This window comes from Neodiprion fabricii, chromosome 4 (assembly GCF_021155785.1).
Source record: "Neodiprion fabricii isolate iyNeoFabr1 chromosome 4, iyNeoFabr1.1, whole genome shotgun sequence".
Taxonomy (NCBI): Eukaryota; Metazoa; Arthropoda; class Insecta; order Hymenoptera; family Diprionidae; genus Neodiprion; species Neodiprion fabricii.
In genome coordinates, this window is record NC_060242.1 from 32,144,144 (window position 1) to 32,169,216 (window position 25,073).

Here is a 25,073-nt window from a genome sequence, read left to right on the forward strand (position 1 = left end):
TCCCTCTCCCTCTCTCCCCCCCTCCCGCCCTCCCGCCTTCCCACGCCCTCCCCCCTCCCCACCCCTTCCCATCCCTTCCCGCCCCTTCCCTTCCCGTCCCTTCCCCCTCCCCGCCCGCCTCTCCCCCTTCCCTGCCCCTCCCCCTCCCCTCCTCTGAGGAGAGGAGAGGTCCTCTCCCACGACCCACCCGGCCTCCTCCGCGTCCACCTCGTCCTCCTCCTCGACCACCTGGTCCTCTTCCTCGTCCAGCTCGTCCTCCTTCTCGTCCACCTCCGACCACCTCGGGTAATACCTGTAATAGTAATGAATATTTTTAGTATAGGAACACATCAAAAATATTGTGTAAGGATTAATGTAATCAATCAATTGATTAATAATATAATAAATTGTACAAGATTATTCATAGCTACTGAATATGTGCTTGCACGAAAAATGAATTGAAATAATTTATTGTAAACGTGACAAGTTTGTAATATTTCAGATGAAATATAATTACAGTTGCCATCAAATATTATAAAAGTGTTTCACTCACCCAGCACAAATCCTCGTCCTCCTCGTCCTCCTCCTCGTCCACCTCCGACCACCTTCGACCACCTCAGGTTATACCTTGAATAGTAATAACTATTTTCAGTATAAGAACACATCGAAAATATTGTGTAAGGATTAATATAATTGAGTAATTGATTAAATAATTAATTAATAATATAATAAATTGTATAAGCTTATTCGTAGCAACTGAATTTGTGCTTGCACGAAAAATGAATTGAAATAATTTATTGTAAAGGTGACAAGTTTGTAGTATTTCAGATGAAATATAATTACAATTGCCATCAAATATTATAAGAATATTAATTAATTAATTAATGATATAATGAATTGTATAATATTATTCATAGCTACTAAATATGTGCTTGCACGAAAAATGAATTGAAATAATTTATTGTAAACGTGACAAGTTTGTAATATTTCAGATGAAATATAATTACAATTGCCATGAAATATTATAAAAGTATTTTACTCACCGAGCACAAATCCTCGTCCCCCTCCTTCTGAATCACCGAGATTACCCGCAACCACCCCTAAATACCTCCAACGAAAACCGCCAACCACCTCGAGTTATACCTCGAATACTAATAAATATTTTCAGCGTGAGAACAAATCAAAAATAATGTGTAAGGTTTGATATAATTTTTTTATCGACATATTTTACCAAAAAGATTATGAGAAGATTGTAAAGTTATAGGAATTTTATTAGCGCACTGACAGCTATCGAATTTGGGGTTGCGCGAAAAACGAATTGAAATAATTTATTGTAAACATGAACCAGGAACCACGGAGCGCTTATCCTGGAAGTCGAGAAATTTGATTAGCGGAATGACAGCTATCGAATTTGGGGTTGCGCGAAAAACGAATTGAAATAATTTATTGTAAACATGAACCAGGAACCACGGAGCGCTTATCCTGGAAGTCGAGAAATTTGATTAGCGGAATGACAGCTATCGAATTTGGGGTTGCGCGAAAAACGAATTGAAATAATTTATTGTAAACATGAACCAGGAACCACGGAGCGCTTATCCTGGAAGTCGAGAAATTTGATTAGCGGACTGACAGCTATCGAATTTGGGGTTGCGCGAAAAACGAATTGAAATAATTTATTGTAAACATGAACCAGGAACCACGGAGCGCTTATCCTGGAAGTCGAGAAATTTGATTAGCGGAATGACAGCTATCGAATTTGGGGTTGCGCGAAAAACGAATTGAAATAATTTATTGTAAACATGAACCAGGAACCACGGAGCGCTTATCCTGGAAGTCGAGAAATTTGATTAGCGGAATGACAGCTATCGAATTTGGGGTTGCGCGAAAAACGAATTGAAATAATTTATTGCAAACATGAACCAGGAACCACGGAGCGCTTATCCTGGAAGTCGAGAAATTTGATTAGCGGACTGACAGCTATCGAATTTGGGGTTGCGCGAAAAACGAATTGAAATAATTTATTGTAAACATGAACCAGGAACCACGGAGCGCTTATCCTGGAAGTCGAGAAATTTGATTAGCGGACTGACAGCTATCGAATTTGGGGTTGCGCGAAAAACGAATTGAAATAATTTATTGTAAACATGAACCAGGAACCACGGAGCGCTTATCCTGGAAGTCGAGAAATTTGATTAGCGGACTGACAGCTATCGAATTCGGGGTTGCGCGAAAAACGAATTGAAATAATTTATTGTAAACATGAACCAGGAACCACGGAGCGCTTATCCTGGAAGTCGAGAAATTTGATTAGCGGAATGACAGCTATCGAATTTGGGGTTGCGCGAAAAACGAATTGAAATAATTTATTGTAAACATGAACCAGGAACCACGGAGCGCTTATCCTGGAAGTCGAGAAATTTGATTAGCGGAATGACAGCTATCGAATTTGGGGTTGCGCGAAAAACGAATTGAAATAATTTATTGTAAACATGAACCAGGAACCACGGAGCGCTTATCCTGGAAGTCGAGAAATTTGATTAGCGGACTGACAGCTATCGAATTTGGGGTTGCGCGAAAAACGAATTGAAATAATTTATTGTAAACATGAACCAGGAACCACGGAGCGCTTATCCTGGAAGTCGAGTTTCACCGCGTAGCGGACCCGAAGCGCGGGATACGGGAGGTTGAGAACCCGGTACTCGAAATACGTAGCGGACCCGAAGCGCGGGATCCGGGAGGTTGAGAACCGGGTACTCGAAATTTGCGGAGCGCGACTCTCAACCGTCCGCTCTACTGCGCGGTTGTTACCAGACTGAGGAACTCGGCTAGCCGATTTTAGATTGGTGACGTCACTTTCCGAACATCCGAAAATTCAAACTTTGGTTTCGAACTGTAATACTAGGTATGATGATGTATGATGTATGATGTATGATGTATGATGATATGATATGATGTATAAGGATTTTAGTTTTCACATTTCATACAAGAAGTACACACTTTATCTCTCCTGCCGATTCCAGACTCAAGCGGCCAGGCCCTTCGATGGTCAGCCGTTGACTCAAGATATATTCTTCAGTGAACGGGTCGGCTAATAACGCTGCCGTTCTGCGACAGTTAGATGATGAAAAATTTCGCTCGTATCTTTCAAATGTGTGTTAAAATAAACTCGAAATGTCAAGAAGCGTCGTTCTTTCTTTCCCTATCACCTTTCTAGGTCTTTAAATCACTACGCAGCGTTAAATACTGTCTCATATACGGAGCATTCATTTCATCTCGATCAAAATTAGCTCATCCGTGATGTATTACAGTTACTCTCAACTTTTTTTTATGCGAACACACTTTTCGAAAACAATTCTGCTTCGCCACCCAACGTAGATACTTCATTTGCGACTAGCTAAATCAGCGTTTCGATTCTATGCCTACGAAAATTCAAGATCGAGAGAGCAAATGAAAAGTTGTTGGAATAATTATGAATATTAATGTTATGGATACATCGAGCGCGTGTAGAATAGAATCCCATTTCGAAATGAATAATTCTTCTATTCTCATATTATAGTCGTATTAATGTAGATAATCTAGTTTGTCTCCTGGAAAATTATAAAATTCATCGTTTGCATCACGTATTAATCGTAAATGGATCATATATAATAATATCGTACATGGACCGCATATACATGTATACTTTTTGCCTGTGCATCATTGTTACATCTGATCTAAATATGTATAACTTCTTCTCTTGGGTACCTATGCTTCAATTAAATCACTGTTGTGCTACGAATTTTGGAAGAAATTTATCATTATTAAGTTCTTGTATCGCCGACAAGTCGGTAACTACGCACAGGGTAGCAACAAGTACTGGCTTGGGCTTACCGTTGCAAAGACTGTGTTACTCGGAAGGTTAATGCAGCCAGCATCAAGTCGAAATCGGTAACTCTCTGGTGTTCTGTAATAAGTTCTCAACTCTGCCGTCGGAACATCTCAGCGGGCGCAAGTCATGTGCAAGTGCACGGTGATCTTCGGTTGTCACACCAGTGGTCACACCATAGCCCATAAGGGCAACTGTCCTTATATTTTTTAGTGAACGCCGAAGTTGTGTATCTACGTAATCGCTGTAATCTGATTTTTCCTAAAACAATACGTGAGACGAAAATTATTAAGCGATACGTTATAATAATTCATCTATACCGATAAATTTATCTTCTTCCACTTTTGCTTCTATTGAAGGATTTTATATTAGAATAAAATTAATTTAACGATGTTCAACTGCAGTTTGATTCGGGAAATTCCAAATCTCGAATATTGAAAGTCAATGCTGTGAAGTGGGCGCTCGTCCGTAATGTCGAAATTCGATATCTAGCTACTAATCTACAGCCATCGCCTAATTTCAGTTAACTGAATGTACGTGATTGGACGTACGGTTATTTCTTATTTGCGTAAATGCGTGAGATTGGGATTACGTGTTTTGCAATAATCAAGTGAAAAATATAGAGCATCTATATGATGAACATGTTCATGAATGACTATCGAGTCTCGTGAAAAGCCTAACCTAGTTGGCAAACCGTCACGCTAACCATGAATCTTCAAACCTTGTTCCAAGACTTCAATCCTGGGTAATTTCATTAGTGCATATTCGTTACCTGCTCGTTCTTCGTTTAAAAAAAAAACTGCTTACACAGAATTTTGACAGTATAATTTCACCCCTTGATAATTATCTGTCAACATTTTCCATAGCACGCTTCAGCTTCAATAAAGTTCATCCACTCGCATTGGAACACCTACAACTATAACCGATGTTTTCCTTTCACCAAATCCGATTGATTTTTATCAAAATTTAGATTATAATGTTATAAATTCAATTCTACTTGTTGAATCCATAATAGTATGTACGATTTTTACACATTTTTCTTCAAAAAGTTCCACTACTGCACCTAGGTGCCTTTTTTCTTCGATGAATAAAGCTAATGTCCTAGATATTTGGAGTATTACATTAGTCACGAATGAATTCTTTTCTATTGTTTGACCTGTGGAATCCAAAAGATTCTATATTTCCTAGACAACTACATCTAGCTTAACCTTTTTCTCTACACAATATTCACGCTTACGTCTGTATTTTTCTTCATAAATTCCAGCAAGTTCTTGGTGCACTGCTGCCTAATGGTATTCACGGTGTTATTTGCTCTCCGAAAGGACGATGAGATAGAATGGAGCTACTGGTCCGTTTTTAGTCCAATATGGTTTTGGAAAGGCATGGTAATTCTGGGGGCAACGGTTGGAAGCTATATCTGGTGGAGGCATCCCCATGCTAGGCTGGAAGGCGAATCCTATGTTCATTATAAAGCAATGCTGATCACTTTAGCACTACACCTAATTTTGTTGATGTTCGAATTACTCGTATGTGACAAGCTAGAATCCGGAAGACACTTGTGGATATTAGTCTTCATACCACTGATTTTTATATCAATCGTATCGATAGCTGTAAGTATAGAGCTTACTTGATTGAGGCACTTTACCCTAGAAGTACGATTTTAAGTTTTTTTTTCTGTATCTAATTTACCTTAATAATAATTTCTAATCTATCTCGAATACAACTGTAAAATTCAACTTTTTATTTTTTCCAGGTATGCATTTGGGCTGTGAAACACGATCGATCGTTTGAGCTGGAATTATTTTGCGCAGTCAATGTGTTACAATTTATATTCATTGCTCTGAGATTGGATGGTTTTATTTCGTGGAGTTGGGAAGTTGTATTTGTGCCTCTCTGGGCGTTGTTATGTTTGTCACTAGTTGCTGTTTTATATGCTATCGTTTTTGCTGCCGTCTTACTTAGAACTCCACAAATAAATGCGCGGCAAAGGCGGACGTCATTAAATTCTGCATTGGGATACACTTTTCTAGTAGTTCCCATTTTAGTATTTCAGGTGAGCCCTTTTTGCTATTAGAAAATAATACGTTGGAAATGAAATAAATCCATGAAAATTCTCATATCAAGAACTTTATAGTTCTAATTGAACTAACGTTTGTATAAAATTTTTTATGCAGGTGCTATTAGCTAATAAATTAGACGGTGACCCGATCAAGTATACAACCGTGGCGATGCCGTTGCTAGTTTCTCACATCACTCTTATAATAATGTCATTTGGAGCCAAAGGTGGAAATAGATGTAAGTCTCACAGTTTTAAAGTAATTTCTACCTCTTTAGGCTTAACTGTAACTTCCAGATTTACTGATTTTCGTCTTGTTATAGATGGAGGCACGTAACATTCGAATCTAAATTATTTTATTAAGAAACTTTTCGGACCACTTATGTTGTAGTATAATCACAAAGTCACAAAGTGGCAGTCGGGCTGGCGAACTCCGTTGCAGCTGGCAGGGGTGGCGTGTGTTCAAATCCGTGTTTATATATATTTCAATTTATGGCAAACACGAATTTGGAGTATGTAAGAGCATTTTTTTCTAAATTCGTTCAGTGAAGATTATTACTTTTTTACTACCATTACATATCACACAAGTTGGTTCAGTTGAAGCCATGATGACAATACACAAACAATGACGTACACTATTAGCTGATTTGATGTAAAAAACATACGTAAGGAAATGTGCTAGAATCTATGAAAATTCGCACTTTTGACATGATCTGTCGGCATATTAGCCACGGGATTTTGGTCTGTCATTTTATGTCCGGCTTGCAGTATCTTGACAAGAACTCATTGGTCTGGCAATATCATTACACAATAGATCACATCACTAGTTATCATTTAAAAAAAAATCAGCTTTGATACAATGATTTATTTTTAATTTTCTTTTTTACTTGCAACGCGGTCCCTGCTAGTCACAACGGAATTCGCCAGCTAGGCCGCCACTTTGTGATCCAGTGATTATACTACCATTTCAAAAACTTCCTTAATAAAATAATGTAGCTTCGAACATTGCTGATTCTTAGACAATTATTAACATATCATATGAATAGAAACTGTCGTGTTAAAATTCTGGAATAATTTCACTTATTTATTCATTTACCTTTGTCTTTTTAAGGGTGGTTTGGCATTAGAAAAGATTTCTATCACTTCCTCTTAGGGTTGTGCCCACTGCTTCAAGAGTATGGTAATATCTCGTATCAACCAAGGAGTGACGCGGATCAGCCACCATCCGAGCCGATGATATCTGAAAAAAGTCAAAAGCGTATTAAGAAACACGACCTAACTAAACCTGTTGTGCCTGTAGAGATCATAGACATGCCTGACTGAGCGTCCAATTATAGTTGCTTACACAAAACGAGTATAATCAGGTCTACCTGATTAACCACTCGGTTCAAATCATCACAATAATTGTTCGTAACACAATCGAATGTATAGTTCTTTCTCTTAATTACACCAGGATGAGCCAAAGTATCCTGATTATGAAAAGTCAAATCTTGAAATTCTGCCAGTTATCATTACAGAGTCCACATTAACTAAAACGATTCTCTCTAAATTCTCCTGTCAGAAATAATTGAATTAATATTTTTTTTGCTGCTTGGAATTACGCATACAGTACATAGAACTTTGAAATGAGTTACTTGAGGCAAGTTGAAGGACTCTTAATTATTAGTTTATTCTGCCAAATGGCCGCTGATTAGATTTGTGACTGAAATCAGCTGAAGCGTGTAGCGTTATCTCATCGTTTTTAATCAGATGGTAAGTTTCAATTGCAATATGATCGATCAATTAAATCCTACGCAATATTGGATTTCGTCCTTGACTGAAGTTTTTCAAAGTTTTCCCAAAAACTTCGCAATTGACTTCTCAAATGTATGAAATCTCGGGAAATTGTTTCGAATCACTTCAGATTATGATTAAGACGTTAAAAACTGCACAAGCAAAATATGTTCAACAGCTCTATGCTTTATTGGTCAAATTTCAAGAAGGTTCTCTTACGCGGAATACTAAGGGCAAAATTTCAAATAAGTTGACACCTGTCATTTGTGAAAAAATTATTAGTGTGGGACTTTTACCATCTATATGTGGATAGTTATATTCCTGAAATCAATGGTAGGTCAAATTTCCAGTCAGACGATCAAGTTTTGTCACTCGTCCATGACAGCTCAAGGGAATTCCTTTTTGAGTAATATATTTTGGAACTCTACTAACTCAAGTGGTAGAATATTACTTGTCAAGTGTTGAGTAATGATCAAGTAAATCAAAATGTTAACATGTTGCCTGACAATCGATATACGCCGGGATATTTTGTCTTACGAAAGATTACGAAACGGGCCATAAATAAAATACATGAAAATTCTTCGCCTGTATATTTACTCACCGTGCAATCGCAGTGTCATTAGTATCTTATTATTAAAAAATTGAAAAATAGGAGCTGAAGACTGTAGGTGTTTGTATTGCGTATACTAACATTAAGAATCGTTCATGTATGTACGTCACGTGTCAAATAATTTTTATCTTATCAGTTTCGTTGAGGAAACGGATTGGACACAAGACTGAGTGCCTCGCATCTGTAGCATAGTATTAAATTGTACAAACAGAACTTGACGAAAAAGAAATAATGATGAGAGATGAAAATCACGTAAAAATTATTACTTTTAATGGAGTGTTGTTGGCGTTGGTATAAATGGAAGCATTAAAGTGCTCAATCATTCGTCACTAATTATACGTTACGTAAAAATTATGTACAGATCTTGTTATATTATAATAACATTATTATATAGTCTATATATGTACACACCATATATGTGTATATCAGGGTGGACTTTAAAAAGGTTATTTTGGAATTTCGACTGTCCCGCCGCCCAAATCGACTCGAAATAATTCAAAAATAATTCCCTCATTTGTTCAGATTTTCACCTCAACTGTAACCCCACCCACCCACATGATGGATTTACCCATTTAAAATACACGTGTTCCGGATACATTCTCAGTATATATTTTATTGAAAGAGTAATAATGTGCAAAAAAGTCAGTAACTGCGAAGTTTTAGTTGGCACTAATGCTACTATCTGAGAAAAAAGTCACATCATCATACCAACCGATCTAGACGAATTGCACTTCCTCTGAATAAATAAAAAAGTCAGATTTCAAGGGTGTGCAATTCGTTGGGATTGCATGGTATAATGATGTGAATTCTTTCTCAGATAGTAGCACTAATGCTCACTGAAACCTCGCAGTCAGAGATTTCTTTGAACGTTATTACTCTTACAATAAAATATATGCTGAGAATGTATCCGGAACACGTGTATTTTAAATGGGAAAATCCATCCTGTTGGCGGGAGGGGAAAAACTGAAAGAATTAGGGAATTGTTTTCGAATTATTTCGAGCCGATTTGGGGGGTGGGACAGTCGAAATTTAAAAATGATCTTTTTAAGGATCATCCTAATATATGTATATATACACACCTACATAGGTATATATATATACATTAGGGTGTTTCAGAAACAAAAATTTTCCACCGTGACACCCCCTAAGAAGTTTATTTAGGTTAAAAGAAAGATTGTGTGAAAAATTGATGTTTTGCGTTATGAGGAAGATCGCGCTCATTTGATTTTCCACGTTTTTCACATTTTTTTTGAATTTGTAAAGAAGCACATTATAGCACTTCAAGTATTATTTCTTGCCTAACATTTATATTCAGCCGAAAGATCACATCCATAATACAACAATATTTTAACTGGGAATCTTATTCTTCTAAATTAAAAGTTCATACCAAATTACTATTTTATGAGATTGAATTAATAATGAAAACGTCGTCAGATACGTTTCTAAAACATCAACTGAAGACCTAATATTACAAGTGTGGGTCTTCTTAAATTGATATTATGTGATTGATGTCAGTAATAAAAATAAAATCATAAATTTAAAAAAATGTGTAAAAGGGAAAAATCAACTGAGCGCGATCTTAAATATAATGTAGAACGCTAATCTCTTGACTGAATCATTCTTTTAACCTGAACAAATTTCTTAGGGAGTGCCTTGGTGGAAAATTACATATTATTTTTTGTTGAAATACCGTAATATACATATACATTATTATATTGTATCGAATAATTATTATACATTATACACGTTTACTGATATAACAATTGATTGATTGATTTATTATTATTATTATTATTATTATTATTGTTATTATGTGTACATATATATAGTATAATATATATGTATATGTATTACGCGTAAGAAAAAATTACGACCTAATAAAGTTTATATTTTTTTGGTATGACGTTAATATATTGAGAATTGGATTTACTTAATATTGAATCATTTCAATGCGAAAGATGAAACAACTAGACACGTAAATTTCAGTTTCAATCAAATCCTTTCTCTCTGAATTGACACATCCATTATGACGTGGCTATTGAAATATAACTCGTTCAATATGCAGTTTGATATCGCTGCTGGGCTGTATGGATTTCCCGACTTATTATTAGTCTAACAATGATGGTACATAATTGTAATCTGTATGCTTCGGTTCGATCGTACGTTTTACCACATCGGAATGTACTCGGGTGCCCAACTTCGTCCTAGCAAAGACGATACTCTGCCGGCTGCACTTGCAACGTCGTACTTAGAGTCTTCCAGCAGCGACGTTTCGTATACGTACAATTCCCGAAGACGCTCTGCGCACAGAACTACAAAATCGACGAATCCAGAGCATCTGAAATATAACAAAATAATAACTTGAAAATTAAAGTCAACCGGGTACTGAATTCCAATTGCAATTTAGCATCTATTAACTCCTAAACAATTCAGACTTATTTCCAGTTCTGTAAACTGTAAAAGTTTCCGTAAATTTATGGAAGTCTTAAGATTGCGTTGATGTAACTGTTTTAAGATTTCTGAGTTGTATACTATTATAGGTTCATCTCTAGCAGATACTTTGAGTGAAAAATGTCTGCTAGAATGAACCAAGAAACTTGTGGAATAGTGTGCATACGTGAGTTCACAGTCACCAAGGCCGACGGCGGCGAGTTGGGGGCATCCTCTAGCAGCGGATATCAAAGCTTGATCAATTGGTCCAGGACTGTGTCTACTGATGACGAGCTCCACAAGCCGGGGACAAAGCTTTCCAATCCTAGCAACGACCGCTGCAGGTGCATCTTCGCCGAAGTAGAGGTGAGTAACGGGTATATAGGAGGCAAGAAGTGGTGCGAAATCGTCTTCGTCCGTGATGTAGGATAATCTGCAAAGATCAGGTATAATCTTTTGCACCAACTGTCCATTAAACGATCGAGCGATAGCTAATCATTTGGAGCTAATTATTGATGCAAACTCACAATACAAAGTTGATGTTTGGCGAGTGAGTTGCCAAGGCAAGCCACGCTCTGTCACTTAGACGTGGCAGAGGTTTTGATTCAGGATACGCTTCGACCCTGAGCGTCTCTAGACGAACGTGTTTCTCCACGCTGAGAGCCACCAGAAGTTCATCGCTTAGGAGAGAATAAGATAGCGAGAGTTCACGGAGACATTGGCAATGCTCAGCGAGTGCTAGAATACCTTGCGTAATTGAATAAAATATTATATTATAGTTTACCGTGTAAAAGTGATGATGAGCTGAGGCTTTGGTGATTCGTTTCATTCAATTAGCCCATTCGATTTTTTATACACTATAGTGTGCAATTTTGACTTAAGTTTCTTACGATTTTCTCGAAATATCACTGCATATTAAATAATTGTCAAGTATGTGAAGTTGGGGGTAAAATTTTCTGACAAATCGATTGCCGCTATTTTTTTTGTAGAATTATTCTCATATTGCGAGAAAAGTGTAAATTTTGATTAAAAAAAAGTCAATTTCCAAAACATGTCCAAAATATATCATAATCGTCCAAAAAGTGTTTCTTTATTCAAATAAAGGGATTTTAGTGGCAATAATTTTACCTCTTGGCGACAATCGAGGGCAACTCTTGATCCGTAGAAGTTGCAGCGTTCCAGATGTACTCAATGCTAGGGTGGCTAAAGATGGATCATCCACGGGCGTGTGATCGATATCTAGTGACCTAAGCGGCGAATGATCAAGGGCAATAATTAGAGCTGACGTAAATTTCTTCTCCTCGATGTCCATGAATGCTGGCTTCGCAGCACTCATCAGCGTTAGTGTCTGGGGGGTTGAATGAAAAATTGTCATTCAAGAATGGTAATCTTAATTGTGTATGTGACATTTAAAAAAACTATAATCTTCTCCCTGGGCGAATAATCACCTTTCTCTAGTGTCCGTGAGACGATCATAATCGTACAGTCTTCAAAAATAAATTTTTGAATTTACTCCGTAATCAAAAAATGTAAAATCTACGAGTATACGAACCTTCAAGGAAGAGTTGACCAGGCGAGAAAGAACGATGCAGGCAGCCTCCGCAGACTCGACAGAGTTGTCCGTTTTGAGAGAAACGTCGCGGATGTGGTTACCGTGACGCCGTAGTATGTAGTCAATCAGGTGGGGGTTGGTGGAGCTGCACAGAGATTGAAATGAAGGGAAAGGATATTTCGGAGTAGCACGTGTTGCTGGTCGTTAGAAGCGGACACGTGCTAGCAAAAAGAATAATTCTATGAGCCTTCTGCAGGTAGGTGAAAGAACGCGTATCCTTGACATCTCACTGCGCGTACAGCTTTGTCGCTCTTTCACTAATCGTTGCAGTATTCAATACGTCGACGAATGTATACATGTCACCTTTCCCACCCCCAATCTATTTTTACTATTACCCGTGGCTCAATTGATTTCTCGACTTACTTGTCTGCTTGGCTCAAGTTGAATTCAACCGTTCGCCAGAGCGACGGACTGTGCACAACCATCTCCCAGTGTTTGCAGACCAACGAAGCCGATATTAATTCGTCATAAGATAAATTGCCGAAGATTCGAGCCAGCGCTTCAGCTGGAAGCGTCGCCCAGCTAAATTTGCTGCCGTTGTAGTTCATCTTCATTGTAGCTTTTTATTTCACAAGTCCGAAGCTGCTGACATCAATTCATCGATCAGACGGTCGCTGCAATGTTTTGAACTAATTACACTCAGGCTGTGTAAAATTAATATACCATACTGACGTACTATATTTCATACAGGTACATGAAGCATTGCGTATCGAATTTGAACGAACCGTCATCAGGACTATAAAATATCTGTAATACAGAAATTTTATAACAACGTGTAAAATAGTATTCGTTCGAAGCGATTCTTATATTCTTGGCCTCAAAATCGAATTTCTAAAAGTTATTACGCTAATATGGAGTTATTGCTATGGTGCTATGATTATACCTTAGCGTTGTGTTATGTTGGATATAAAAATATTTCACATTATTCAGTATGTGTAGATTCATGTCAGTTTCTTCGAATATATTTCGCTTTCTAGTTTCACTTACATGTAGCCCAGATCACAATACAATCGCGATATATCAATCAGATTGCAACGCAGCTGCAGAGTGCTCTTTATTACAACTAAAACGGATGTTAGTAGGATGAGCAAAATTCTCGTTTTACCCTTAAGCGTGGTACATGATCAATTAACGACGCTAATTCGCTACACATTTAATGTCACGTCGTATAAGCTGCTCTCACGTTGTATGATCATCGAATACGTAATAATAACGACCTATACCTATATTGGGATGCAAACGTACAACGAAGTAGGCTGAAAAATTATAAAGACGATTTACTGTTAAAAATCTGCGTTCACGCTCTAGTACGAATTGAAGTACAGTTTCTATCGACGTTTAACGTTGCACCTTGTTTCCGTAGCCAGCTTATATCTCGACGGATATACCAAGCGTACATTGTCTAAACGAGGCAGCGACTCGCGAGTCTCGACCAAGTTCAGCGCAGCCACGTGCCAGCCGCTCACGTGCGCCTATCAATGGGAAATTTCTGTCGAATGCGGGACACAGGCATCGGCGTATTTACGTAACCTGTATAACTATAGTGCACGTTGTACGTATATTAGTACCTCTGTATATCAGGACTGTCAGCTTCTGCACTAGACATTGCGCAACTCAAAAATATAATTGGAATCGATTTCATTGAATTGTTTTTTTGGTTTTTTAGATTCGATCGGTTCGATGAAAGTTAAAAGCTGTACGCGCCGTTACAAATTGAGACTAACGCATAATACCGAATCTTAACATTTCATTAAAAATCGCTCACGTGCATTCTGAGATATGTAGCCATTTATAACATATTTAAACATTTGTATCCGAGTAATGTATATAACTTATAGTTATTATCGACATTTTACGTGCTGTTTCTCAAGCTGCAGTTATATTTTCTTTCAAAGATCAACTTTTACACCCAGCTGCGGTTGCTATTATAGACGCTACTTGCGAAACATCGATGCAGCAAAATTATTCCCGAAGGCGTGAAAACTCTCTTCGTAGTTTAGAACATTATATACACAGTATTCGCAATTACTTAGACATTCTTGTATTGTATTATGTAGCACGATAGTTTTGTATCCATAGATGATCTGTGGATTATTCGCGATGGTGCATGGTAAGCCTAAAAATGTTTCGTTGTGTTTTCTAATACCCATCACATATTCCGTAAGTATTCAAATTTATGGACCTAATCTACGCGATGAAAAATAGAAAACGGACATGTTTCTACGATACGTGCAGTAATAATTTTGGAAGGGAAGGGAAAAAACGGTATCTTGCACAGTTGGATTTTGAGGCGGGTTCACTTGAGACGCCTTCACTATCTAATTCAATATAATACTACAACAAATCCGATTATACGATATCGTATTCAAATTTACCGAGATCATAAAATACTTTAACAATTATTTTAAAGAATGAGCAAGATGTGTAATTCATTAACGTTTAAAGAATTAAGAGTTTACTTTAATAACTTTGCACTGCTTTTATTCCAATATTAATATTTTTTTTATCCAAATCCGCAGAGTGCGGGACTGAGATCGTTCTGTGTTCAGCGAGGTTCACAGACTGTGGGATAACCGACTGTTGTAGGCATTGCGAAATTCGCACGCAGCGCTGGAGAATGACGGCCGGCATTGCGATTACGAAGTAATGATCGAATTGAAGTTTCGCGATATTAAATTTAGTAGAGATTCATGTGTACCCAAAGGAAAATCTGAAAACTCGTAACGAGATGAAATAACTACAATTGCTCATTTTCCCTGGAAGTAAAGTGAAATTCGATATTAACGCAAATTTCTGTATCAATAATGTATTTCGATACTACACGAATTTGCGATTTCTCGTTGAACGAATTAAATCCTGTCCTTTACGTGATTATAATTGTAATTCATGTAGGTATAAATAGATGAAAATTACTGCAGTTATTACTTACTTTTACACGCATATAATTGCACAAATGAGGGATCGACCTGTTTGGAGATTATAAACATTTATTTACGTCACATAAGTACAGTTGAACACCGAGGGGGCACTAAAATTATTATTATTATGTATTATTATTCTTTTCTGCTACTCTAATCGTAAGAGTGGTTTTTTGAGGCTTGCACACGTATATATCTATATATGTGTGTATACTTAGGTATACAAATACCCATATTTATATAAATATATATGTACATATCCGTATATTAATATTATAATTTACTCTTTTAGATCATTTACACAAACACATACTACCTCTCTCTCTCTTCCTTTCTCGCAAATATAATCATTTATCATTATTATACACGTATTTAATATATCACAATCTCTCCCAATCATTCTCTATAATCTGTGTATTCATTCATGCTAGTAAAAATTACACGAAAATGACCATGATTTACGTTATAATTAAATTGTCTTATTTTTCCTGTTCCTGTTAAACTCGAATTTCGAAACAAATAACGAAAGAAGTTTGCATTTAAGTTTTTCTTTTTTCTTGCGAGTAGATAAATACTAATTCCACAGTTAAATATTTTACAAATATTCGGATACTCGCAGTCATGGATCTTCAAGTTAATCTAAATATTCATTAATCACCAATTTTTATCTTGTAGGCATTCTACATTATTTATCTATCTTTCTAATTGATATTTTAGACATTGATTTCTTTTACAAGGATCCAACATATTCGTCACTTTGTTTATTCTGCACAGCTTTTCGTTTTCCTTTTTTTCTGATTCTATATGACATGGAATTTTCAATATATTCTCATTTGCATACAGAATTTTCAAAAAAATAAAGTAACAATAATAACAGTAGTAATAGTAATAATAATCCATGATAACACATTGTACTACTCGCATTCAGTCTTGGTCAATAAATAAAATAAAATAATATAACAAATGTTAGTAATTAATACTAGAAAAAAAAAAAAAAAAAAAACCATTTAGGAACTGGAATCAGGATGTAAGTATATATTCGTCGTGGGTCCCAAATTGTTCAAAGCATTCTCTCACTTCGCACAGAGCTAAATATTATTTTCATCCGCTCGTACGGTTTAAAATAAAATACGTCACGATATTAGAAAATTTTGTTTTTAAATTGAATAGCTATGTCAACTCTATACAATACCTGGTCGTTCACCAGTTCAATACTAAATTTCAGATCTTGTTCTAAATGTATAATTGTACATGCTGGAGCTGTATGAAAAACTCTCCAAGATTTCGAGCATTCGTGCGAAATGAATAGTTGCCGCAAACGTAACTAGTAGGGTTGATACGAAAAACGAAAAAAAAAAAAACAAAAAAATACGAGCAAGTATTGTAAAAAAGATAAGCAAAATATACATGAAAATTGTGAAGTTAAAATGATATGAAGAATATATCGATTGGTTCGCATGAAATTAATTTCAGGTCACAATATTTTTGACAATTGCCAGAATCTGAATAAATTTTGTTTATCTCTTTTTGGAATGTATTTGTAATGTAAAAATGTTCCGTTTCTAAGGGGATGAAAAGTTGATATTAGTGAAAATGCTTGTTAAAAAATAAATTTTCATAAAGCACCGTAATATACGTTAAAAATGTCATTCCCTTCGAACGAACATTGCGCTATCCAGCCGCGTTAATCTCAGGCGATTGATGATATTACCAAAAAAATATCCATCATTTTGATTTGGATCATGAATCGGTATAGTTTCGTCGAAAAATTCCCCACATATCCGCTGAATCCTAGATTTTCATTGAGCTTTGCGCCTTTGAGATTAAGTGTCAAACAGTTCGACGTGGCAGTATTGGTGATGGCAGCTTGGATTGATATAGACTTTATACTTCTCAGTTACATCCACGATGGATTTTGTAACGAAAAGTCCGTAGTAGCGCAGGTCAGAAGCCTAACATCCGAATTAGTATCGAACGAGCCTGATTTTTCTTGAGGAACCTTTGCGCTAACAATGTTTCAATCACCCGACGTTGGCGTCAAATTACCGAGTGTTTGTTCAAACAGATACAATGCCCTGTGTACAAACTCATATTGCTCAGCAGTTTGCACCATTCCACCTCTGTCATACCTGTAACGTCAAATCGCACCACAATGAATTTCAGGCGTAACGCGGGATTAAACAATGTATACAAGAGAAAACGGAGACCAAGGGCTTATTATCACTAATGAATTTACTTATTTACAGGTTTAAGATATTAGTGTAAATATTTCCAATAGTTTCGGTATACATTATCATTACCCCTTTTTAAACTTTTACGAAATAAACTAGACTTAACTACACATTTAAGGGAATCTATGAAGAATGTGTCAAATAATGACTGCTCTCACCTCATTTGGCAAAGAATACCGAGTACGTCGACATTTCCATCCCTCAATAATTGAGCCATTCCTGTGGCTATAGCTATAAAACATCCAGTTCGCCCAATTCCGGCACTGCAGTGTACAACCACTGGGCCTGGTAACGAGTTAACTTCTGCAGCTAGGCCAACCAATGCGCCAGCAGCCTGAGGTACTGCATGATCTGGCCACGTGTCGTACCTGTGAACAAAAAAGAGAAAATCATTAGACGTTCTTTTCTTAGAATAAGAGTTCAGTCTAAAATATAGAACGGATATTTTATCCTCACCAATAGTGCTGTATGTGTCTTCTTTCTCCTTCGTATCCAAGCTCTAATTCTCTGACCATATAGCCATCTTTAGATTCAACGGAATTTACGACGACGGTATAGGTACCAGCTTGCATTCGGCCGTTTTTCTCTAGCGGAAAATAAGGGTCGCACTTGGTCTTTGTTGCCTCGTGCAATCTGGTCATCATAACAATGGTAGAAACTCTTTCTGACCAAACCATTCTCCAGAAATCACTGATGGTATGCGACAATGGCCCCTGGGTCGCGATGTAACGAGTATCTTCGCAGTCATAGCCCTACGTCATAAAAAAACACAATGCAAATTTATTATTTCATTGATGACAGCGAGGTAGCTGAGTTTTCACCCATTACTCAAAATTTCACTTACACGAATATAATTGGCGTTAATATAACTGGCGAGGGGATCGTCAGATCCTGGGAGGACAACTCGTGACTGTGGATTTGGCAGGACCGAGCAATATCGATTTTTAATACCAGAACCACAGACGTCGACCTTGTGTGGTAGATTTAGAGGCACTTCCCAAAATTCTTTGTGTAACAAGGCAGGTTCTTTTAGTACTTTACACAGCTGGGCACGTGATAGAACATTTCCAGCACTCAATAAGAATTCTTCAGCTGTACATTCACGGGTTGGCGTCACCATCGATGGCGGGCTTTCCGGTGCAGGTGCCAACTCTATTGTCAAACTAGCACTAGAACCTCGGCGTTCTAGGAGACCTTTAGCCTTGATGCGAATTGGTTCAGGTCTTCGTTCTGGCGCAGATAACGTCATTACCTAAATGGGATAACATTTTGTTAAGAAAAAAAAAACATTGCAGCAGCAGCTGTTTGTATGTCACTGGAACTGGGTAATTCTATTTCGTATTGTAAGTAGTGTGCGAATTACCTCTGGAAGTGCAGCTGGCTGCTTAACAGGTCTAGTCGGTTGAATAGCAACAGGAGGTTTCATAACTGGCTGACAAACCCACTGAGCTTCAACAGGGTCTCTCAATTCCTTAGCTGGCTTTTCTGGTAGGCCAACTGCGCCTTCTTCTACCAATCCTCGCCTGTCTCCATCTTCTGTGTCTTTTTCACACGACATTTGCTTTCGAAGCCATAACAGGATCTGTAGATATATCGTTTCAATGGTTTGTTAGTAAATCTTACGTTTGGTCTTCCTAGAATTCATCATGTTCTTTACACCACGAATTACTCTTTTTGACTGACTCGAATTGTTAAAAATTTGCCAACACTATAGGATTTTGATAGCTAAATTCAATGTAAATGAAATTAGCAGTGATTGATTGACACAATTGGGCTGCTAAGAAATAGCCGGTGGTTTCTCTCAGAAGTGGAAGAAAGTCCCTTATCAAATTTACTACTATTTCAAGATTTATATGCGATAGCATGGCATCAGAGCTCAACAATTTAAATGTGAAATGTATGGTATCTGACTGCAATAATGAATGAAATTACAGAGTCTAAACGCTGCACAATATTTCACAAAAAAAGTGACTTGCTAGCATTTTTGGCAAGCACAACATTAGGTTCCTGAATTTTTGTATTGCAATGAAACATGTCGTTGTTTTCAACGATCAATTTCTGTTCTTACCACAAAAGTGAACAGTATGGCGCCAACCAAGGCGCAAAGTACTACGAAGAGTGGTAGTTGCCAGTCGAGCCAGGATAGCGTTGCGGTGGAACTAACCTCCTCTCCACCTTTTGCACCCAGTTGTGCCATCTGTAGATCCATTCCAGCATTGTTCGGTCCCGTAGAGGACTGTCGAATCCTGTTCAAATCGAAAAACAAACTGTCGTTAAATAATGAATTCGTATTCCCTTTGGCATTAATTCATTATTCCCATCAAGTTTGCAAGCTTCTGTCAACAATCGCCTCGCAAGCCTACCTGTGCTGGGATCTCGCCGACATACCCTCGGGTGCTGGCAGCAGGGATACTGGCAGCACTGCGTCCGAGCGCCACTTTGGCTCAGCAATTAAGTAGTGGTGGTTGTAAGTATCCGACGAGCCGGTACCATCTTCGATCTCACTTGGTTCTCCATAAGGAACTGCATCACGCTTATAGTGATGAGTTAAAGGGGTGCCGGTGCCTCCTGAAACACAGAGATAAAAAAATTGCAGGTTCATTTTACTCAGACGTCGATACTACCGATGATCACTCAACACTGACGACAAAAACAATACGTTCGAGGCGTTCCTTAATTCCCTTCCACAGTTCGATATCTTTAATGAAACTAATACTACACCGGAAGTTTAAATGATGGTCAATTTTTTTAGTCTCGAATTAATACATAAGAAAAAAAAAACCTGAAACATGGACACGTCACCATAATTTCCGTAAAAATGTTTAACGGGTTTCCGTAACGTTATAAAAATCACAATCTCCGAGAAAAATGACAAATGACACGTATTGGGAAATTGCTATGTTACTCATGTGTCCACTCTTTCGAGATAGCAGTAATTGCAACGTAATTTCATTCTTCCGGGAGGCGAGTGTGTACGTGCATGTACGAGATGCACAAGTGCCAAGGTGTGTGCGTACTGAAAAGACGGGAGTTACATATGTGACGAAATACGACAATAAAGACTGTTTGCAGAATAGGTTGAACGAAGTGACGAAGAGTTTGACCACCGTTACGGTGTTGACAAATTTAAAACACGTTTGACACAGACTCACACATATTGCGTTCTCGCGATGTTTTCGCAACAATTTTTTAACTGCCTACCCGATCAATAAATCGGTTTACCAAATGTAAAAGCAGTCTAATCGCGATGTATGTATTCGTTCAGCACAGGCATTAGCGTGCGTGTTGAAAAGCGTATAATATATGTATATATATAATATAAACACATGTGACAGCATAGCATATTCATCTATACACGTATCTATCTATTTGTCTATAACACGTATTCGTGTACGCGTGTATGCACGCGAAGAGGAACAGACACCAAGGCTGCTCTAGTCACCGCATATTCCCCAGACAGGAAGTAAACATTAGAGTTAATTTTATAGGAGACGTAGAGACGCTGGAAGAGTCGGGATGCATCATGCGCCGATTAGATGACTGCTGCTGCCAAACAGGATTGACGGAGCTGCTAGACGAAATATACCCATATACCCAGATACCCAGATGCACACATGCAATGTTCGTTAGATACAGAACGATAAGTAAGTAAGTAAGAAGGTAGGTAGTTAGTTGAGAGGTAGAGTGTGAAATACATAGAAACGCACAGGTAATGCATTCGAAAAAATCCCCCGTATTATGGATCGCACTGTCATAAACACGAGCGTAGCACACATCCTGCAGTACGTAGTAATAGCGAGAAGACGAACGAAACCGTTCGGTGATGAAATTTGTATAGTTTTTTTATTTATTTTATTTCCCATTTCTCTCTTTGTAGCGAAAATCGTCGTGTTAGTGAATAAAGCGGAGTGGAAAAAACTGAGAGAATGAAAAACACAGTGAAATCCTGCAATTTATACCTCTTATCAAAATCACGCACACTAATATTGCGAGCGGTGCACTGTTCGCGGCTAAGCTCATTCTGCGTATCGCGTGTGTAATTAACGTCGTATATTCGCTCGTCGATCGGCTCTTGTTTCGTGTCGGTGATCAGGGATTCGCCTGCACATCGACGACCGACTCGCACGTCCCAACTAGCCGAGACATCCGTTCGAACTGCCGACCGACCTCGCTACTCGGCTCGGCCTCGGCACGAAGCGAAGAGGGGGGGGGAGGCCGAGCTCGGCGAGCCAATCGGTGAACGGCGCTGAATCCACCCCCCGTGAATTTGGCGGGAAATTATCGCTCGCCCGAGGTTCGTTCGTGTGAGTGGGCGACGCCGTCTGTGATCGAATAACACGCATTCACACCGTGCACACGAACCCTTTTGATATCCGCTCTCACATGCAGGGGAGTAGGTGTTGTGGCGGTCGAACGGATCAATGGAGTTTCAGAGTGTATCTTTATTACGGGGATCGTTTTTGTTGTTTCTTTGTTTCTTGTTTTTTACTTTTTCTTTGTTCTTTTTTATTCTCTCGTCATCGCATCAATGATTTTTGGGAACGCGACGATTTCTTTGTACCGTTAAAAATGTTGCCACGACGAAGGAAGAAAAAATAAAAATGAACCCGGAAGAGTTAAACCTTCGACTTTGTATACCTGCGTATATTATATTACGTTGATGTTTGCGTAAAAACGACATTTCGCCCACGTTGTTATACGGAAGGACGGAAATAGATTACGTACTTCGTATACGATATCCGATTGACATGCGAGTGAGACAGAAAAAAAGAATACGTCTGATTTCAGTAGGTGTAGTAATATGTCGAAGCACATTTACGTTGATTGAGGACTATACGGACTTTGGCTGGGTTATGCGTGTATGTGATGCAGTTTTGACAGTACTTATATAATCCTCTAGAACAATGGCTTTTCTACTTCATCTACTTCTTAGGCTAACAATATGTCCATGTGTTTGGATTAAAAAATTCCCTGTTCATGCACGTATATACATTGAAATGAAACTGTTCTCATTCATAGCGGCTAAGCCGAAGAGCCTTGAAGAGTGTTGGGCTAAATTATTGACCTATCGCTGAGTGGGAGTTATTGTTAATGTGACCGACAGATGTCGGTAGCAGAGCCTCGCCAAATCTCATCCCTTGGATTGGATATTATTTTTCACCCGACTCTCTTTCAATTTCACATGTATGTGTCCGCTCTTCCAAGGGAATAATAATAATAATAATCAATTTGCACGTATAAATAAATTGTTATTTCGTCAAATTCAACAATCATTTTTACTGCTATAATTTATTTAATTCCATCCAAGCATTTTTTCCCGGTTGTTTTTCTTTCACAGCTCTAGCAAAAGGGAAAATATTTGTGCTGATTTCAGATTTTTCATCTCGATGAACCTAAATGTGAAAAGAAGAACAACAGAGCTACTCTATATTCTCACGAATAATTAAGCCAGAGGAGTAACTAACGATCATGCATATAGATATAGAGGCGATAATAAAAGCACTATTTAAAACTAGATCAAGAAAAATTCAGGCTAAGCTACAGAGCAATACGTGTACCTGTAATGTACCTAATTGTGAACGAAACCACATGAATATGATTAACGTGATTAACTCAAGGTAGAACAATAATCTGCAGCATATGCAGTGTATCATTTAAATAAATTTTACATTTATACTCGTAGATATGTACTAGTGACTATAACATCATGCTCACATCTACACGTACAGAAATAAATTCAAGACGCATTTGTAAATGAAATATTACATGCGTAAGGGTTTACCGTGAAACAAAACAGCATCAGCACACTGCCACATATCCCCAATTAAAATTGACTTGCAGATATTTTTGTATGTTTCAAAATGATTTCGAAGGTATCGATGACCATGTGAATTCAATCCCCTATGAACTTAGATGCCGTGACAAGGCGGGAATAGATGAAACCGGTCAGCATACGCTCACAAAAATATCGCCGTGGTTCGGACGAGAATTACTTAAGTGAAATTAATTACGTGCGAGAGCGAAGAAAAAAATGAAAATGACCAAATAGATTTCTCAGGGGAAGCCTGATACGAAGGCTTCGTTAGAGTATTTATTTCTTTATTGATTTGTCCGTTATTTAACGAGAATGAAAGATGAATAAATAAAAATAAAACAACACGTACAACTCCAGTCGATATATTTTTACATCGTTTCTTTCACGCGGAGGTGAATCTGTTTTATATATTTCCGATGGCTAATCGTCTATCAATCCCGTCAATTTCTACGATACGCGTCGATTCACTCCGCAATTAGTGTGTACAGAAAATAAAGCAGTAGATGTATATAATTTAAACATTACTCATACGTTTTATTCGCAAAAAGTTTATGAGACAGCCATTGATTTCGATGAGATGCAACGATTGGCATCGTACAGTAAAACCTGTGTACACGGTTGGTTACCGTGCCAAGTTTTAGAAAATAAATTGAAAGTTTGGAAGCGACCAATTGAGCCGCGAACGGTGCTGCGTGAGACCGTGCAATATACGCTCGTACAACGATATTGGCAAGTCTTTAAAATTGCGCGAATGATTGTATCGTCGTACGTTGATTTAGCAGGGAAAGAAACTACGGTACAACGAGAAAGACAGAATAGATAGGGCGACAGTGAGTAACAGCACAGGGTTGACATTTGAATCGCGTATTCGTGACGGAATGAGGGAACGAAAAACGTATCTGCAAAATCAAGGGAGAGTTTCGAGCGAAGAGTCTAATGGCGAGGCGTAGCTTGTAGGGTCCCGATAACGCAGAACGGAAAGAAAGAAGACGCGAGCGGTGGTGAAAAACAGGGTCCCTGTTACCCGGCGCAAAGCCTCCGGCGAGGGTGGCTGTGCTACTGACTCGATTTTGGCGAAACGGTAGGTCCGAGTCGCGGCGGCATAGGGACTCCATTCAGTAATCGGGCTCTCGAGCCCTCGGCGGGCAGGCAGGCGGGCAGACAGGGGGCTCACACTTGCGTAAAGTGCGTGCTGTACGATTGGCCTCCGCTCCGTGTGCGTGGGCGACACGTCGAGGCGCGCGTCTTCGTTCTTCGCGAGCCCTTTTGACGCCGCGTAGTCGATAGGCAGAGCGGCGCGATCGGGAGCGATGGGTGCCGGGAAGGACGAGGGGGTGCAAAAGCGTGACCTTGGCTCACGGCCCATTGATAAGAGTCGCGCCCCGCGTTACAGGTAAGGCTACGGGGTATTAATTTGCGATCGCAGGAGTGACTGTTGCGTAGGCGGTTCCTCGAACGAGACCTACACGTACACCTGAAATAGGTGTATAGACGAAAGAACGTCAGGAGTACCTAATTTATAATACATACATGTGCGTACATTGATATACGTACCGCTATGAATAAGGCTCTAGACATTCACACGAGTCGATCGGTTAGTTAAAAATCCGCCGGGTGTTTTACCCTTCGGCGTATATCGTGTTATGTATAAGCCAGTGCGTGTGGCTCAATCGCTTCTACGTTTACCTACAGGTATAGGTTTATAAGTGAAAAAAAAAATCGCGATCGAGCAACGCGGATTCGACCTGATTTCGACGTTCGTCCGAACAGGTTGCAGTCTGGCG

General features: G+C 38.4%; 3 protein-coding genes across 11 annotated transcripts; 1 reads left to right on the forward strand and 2 right to left on the reverse strand.

The window, feature by feature from the left end:
• The first annotated feature begins 4,096 nt into the window (after window positions 1-4,096).
• LOC124179496 (transmembrane protein 185A) lies at window positions 4,097-8,253 on the forward strand. 2 transcript variants are annotated; one of them, XM_046563935.1, is made up of 5 exons: window positions 4,097-4,589; window positions 5,109-5,454; window positions 5,598-5,897; window positions 6,019-6,139; window positions 6,224-6,735. In XM_046563935.1, the coding sequence occupies exons 1-5, from the start codon at window positions 4,552-4,554 to the stop codon at window positions 6,235-6,237; spliced, it is 819 nt and encodes a 272-aa protein (XP_046419891.1). In that variant the 5' UTR covers window positions 4,097-4,551; the 3' UTR covers window positions 6,238-6,735. The 2 variants fall into 2 exon arrangements, with proteins under 2 accessions (XP_046419891.1, XP_046419890.1); XM_046563934.1 differs by lacking the exon at window positions 6,224-6,735 and adding an exon at window positions 7,012-8,253 and having other exon boundaries at window positions 4,228-4,589.
• On the reverse strand, window positions 5,799-14,898 carry LOC124179495 (F-box/LRR-repeat protein 3-like). 6 transcript variants are annotated; one of them, XR_006870065.1, is made up of 9 exons: window positions 13,209-13,447; window positions 12,689-12,939; window positions 12,266-12,410; window positions 11,842-12,061; window positions 11,241-11,460; window positions 10,901-11,146; window positions 10,447-10,621; window positions 6,997-7,140; window positions 5,799-5,911 (listed from the first exon to the last, which is right to left on the reverse strand). XR_006870065.1 is itself a non-coding variant. In XM_046563933.1 (8 exons), exons 3-8 carry the CDS (start codon window positions 12,877-12,879, stop codon window positions 10,450-10,452), a joined length of 1,194 nt encoding a protein of 397 aa, XP_046419889.1. In that variant the 5' UTR covers window positions 12,880-12,939; window positions 13,002-13,072; window positions 14,785-14,893; the 3' UTR covers window positions 10,134-10,449. The 6 variants fall into 6 exon arrangements, 5 of the variants coding, with proteins under 5 accessions (XP_046419889.1, XP_046419886.1, XP_046419887.1 ...); XM_046563933.1 differs by lacking the exons at window positions 5,799-5,911; window positions 6,997-7,140; window positions 13,209-13,447 and adding exons at window positions 13,002-13,072; window positions 14,785-14,893 and having other exon boundaries at window positions 10,134-10,621; XM_046563930.1 differs by lacking the exons at window positions 5,799-5,911; window positions 6,997-7,140; window positions 13,209-13,447 and adding an exon at window positions 14,785-14,898 and having other exon boundaries at window positions 10,134-10,621.
• A 396-nt stretch (window positions 14,899-15,294) lies between these two features.
• Window positions 15,295-23,458, reverse strand: LOC124179494 (tyrosine-protein phosphatase non-receptor type 7-like). 3 transcript variants are annotated; one of them, XM_046563926.1, is made up of 8 exons: window positions 23,257-23,458; window positions 19,838-20,042; window positions 19,543-19,720; window positions 18,838-19,056; window positions 18,319-18,726; window positions 17,931-18,226; window positions 17,633-17,842; window positions 15,295-17,372 (listed from the first exon to the last, which is right to left on the reverse strand). In XM_046563926.1, the coding sequence occupies exons 1-8, from the start codon at window positions 23,288-23,290 to the stop codon at window positions 17,261-17,263; spliced, it is 1,662 nt and encodes a 553-aa protein (XP_046419882.1). In that variant the 5' UTR covers window positions 23,291-23,458; the 3' UTR covers window positions 15,295-17,260. The 3 variants fall into 3 exon arrangements, with proteins under 3 accessions (XP_046419882.1, XP_046419881.1, XP_046419883.1); XM_046563925.1 differs by lacking the exon at window positions 23,257-23,458 and adding an exon at window positions 21,434-21,639; XM_046563927.1 differs by lacking the exon at window positions 23,257-23,458 and adding an exon at window positions 21,182-21,409.
• Between the last annotated feature and the right edge of the window lie 1,615 nt (window positions 23,459-25,073).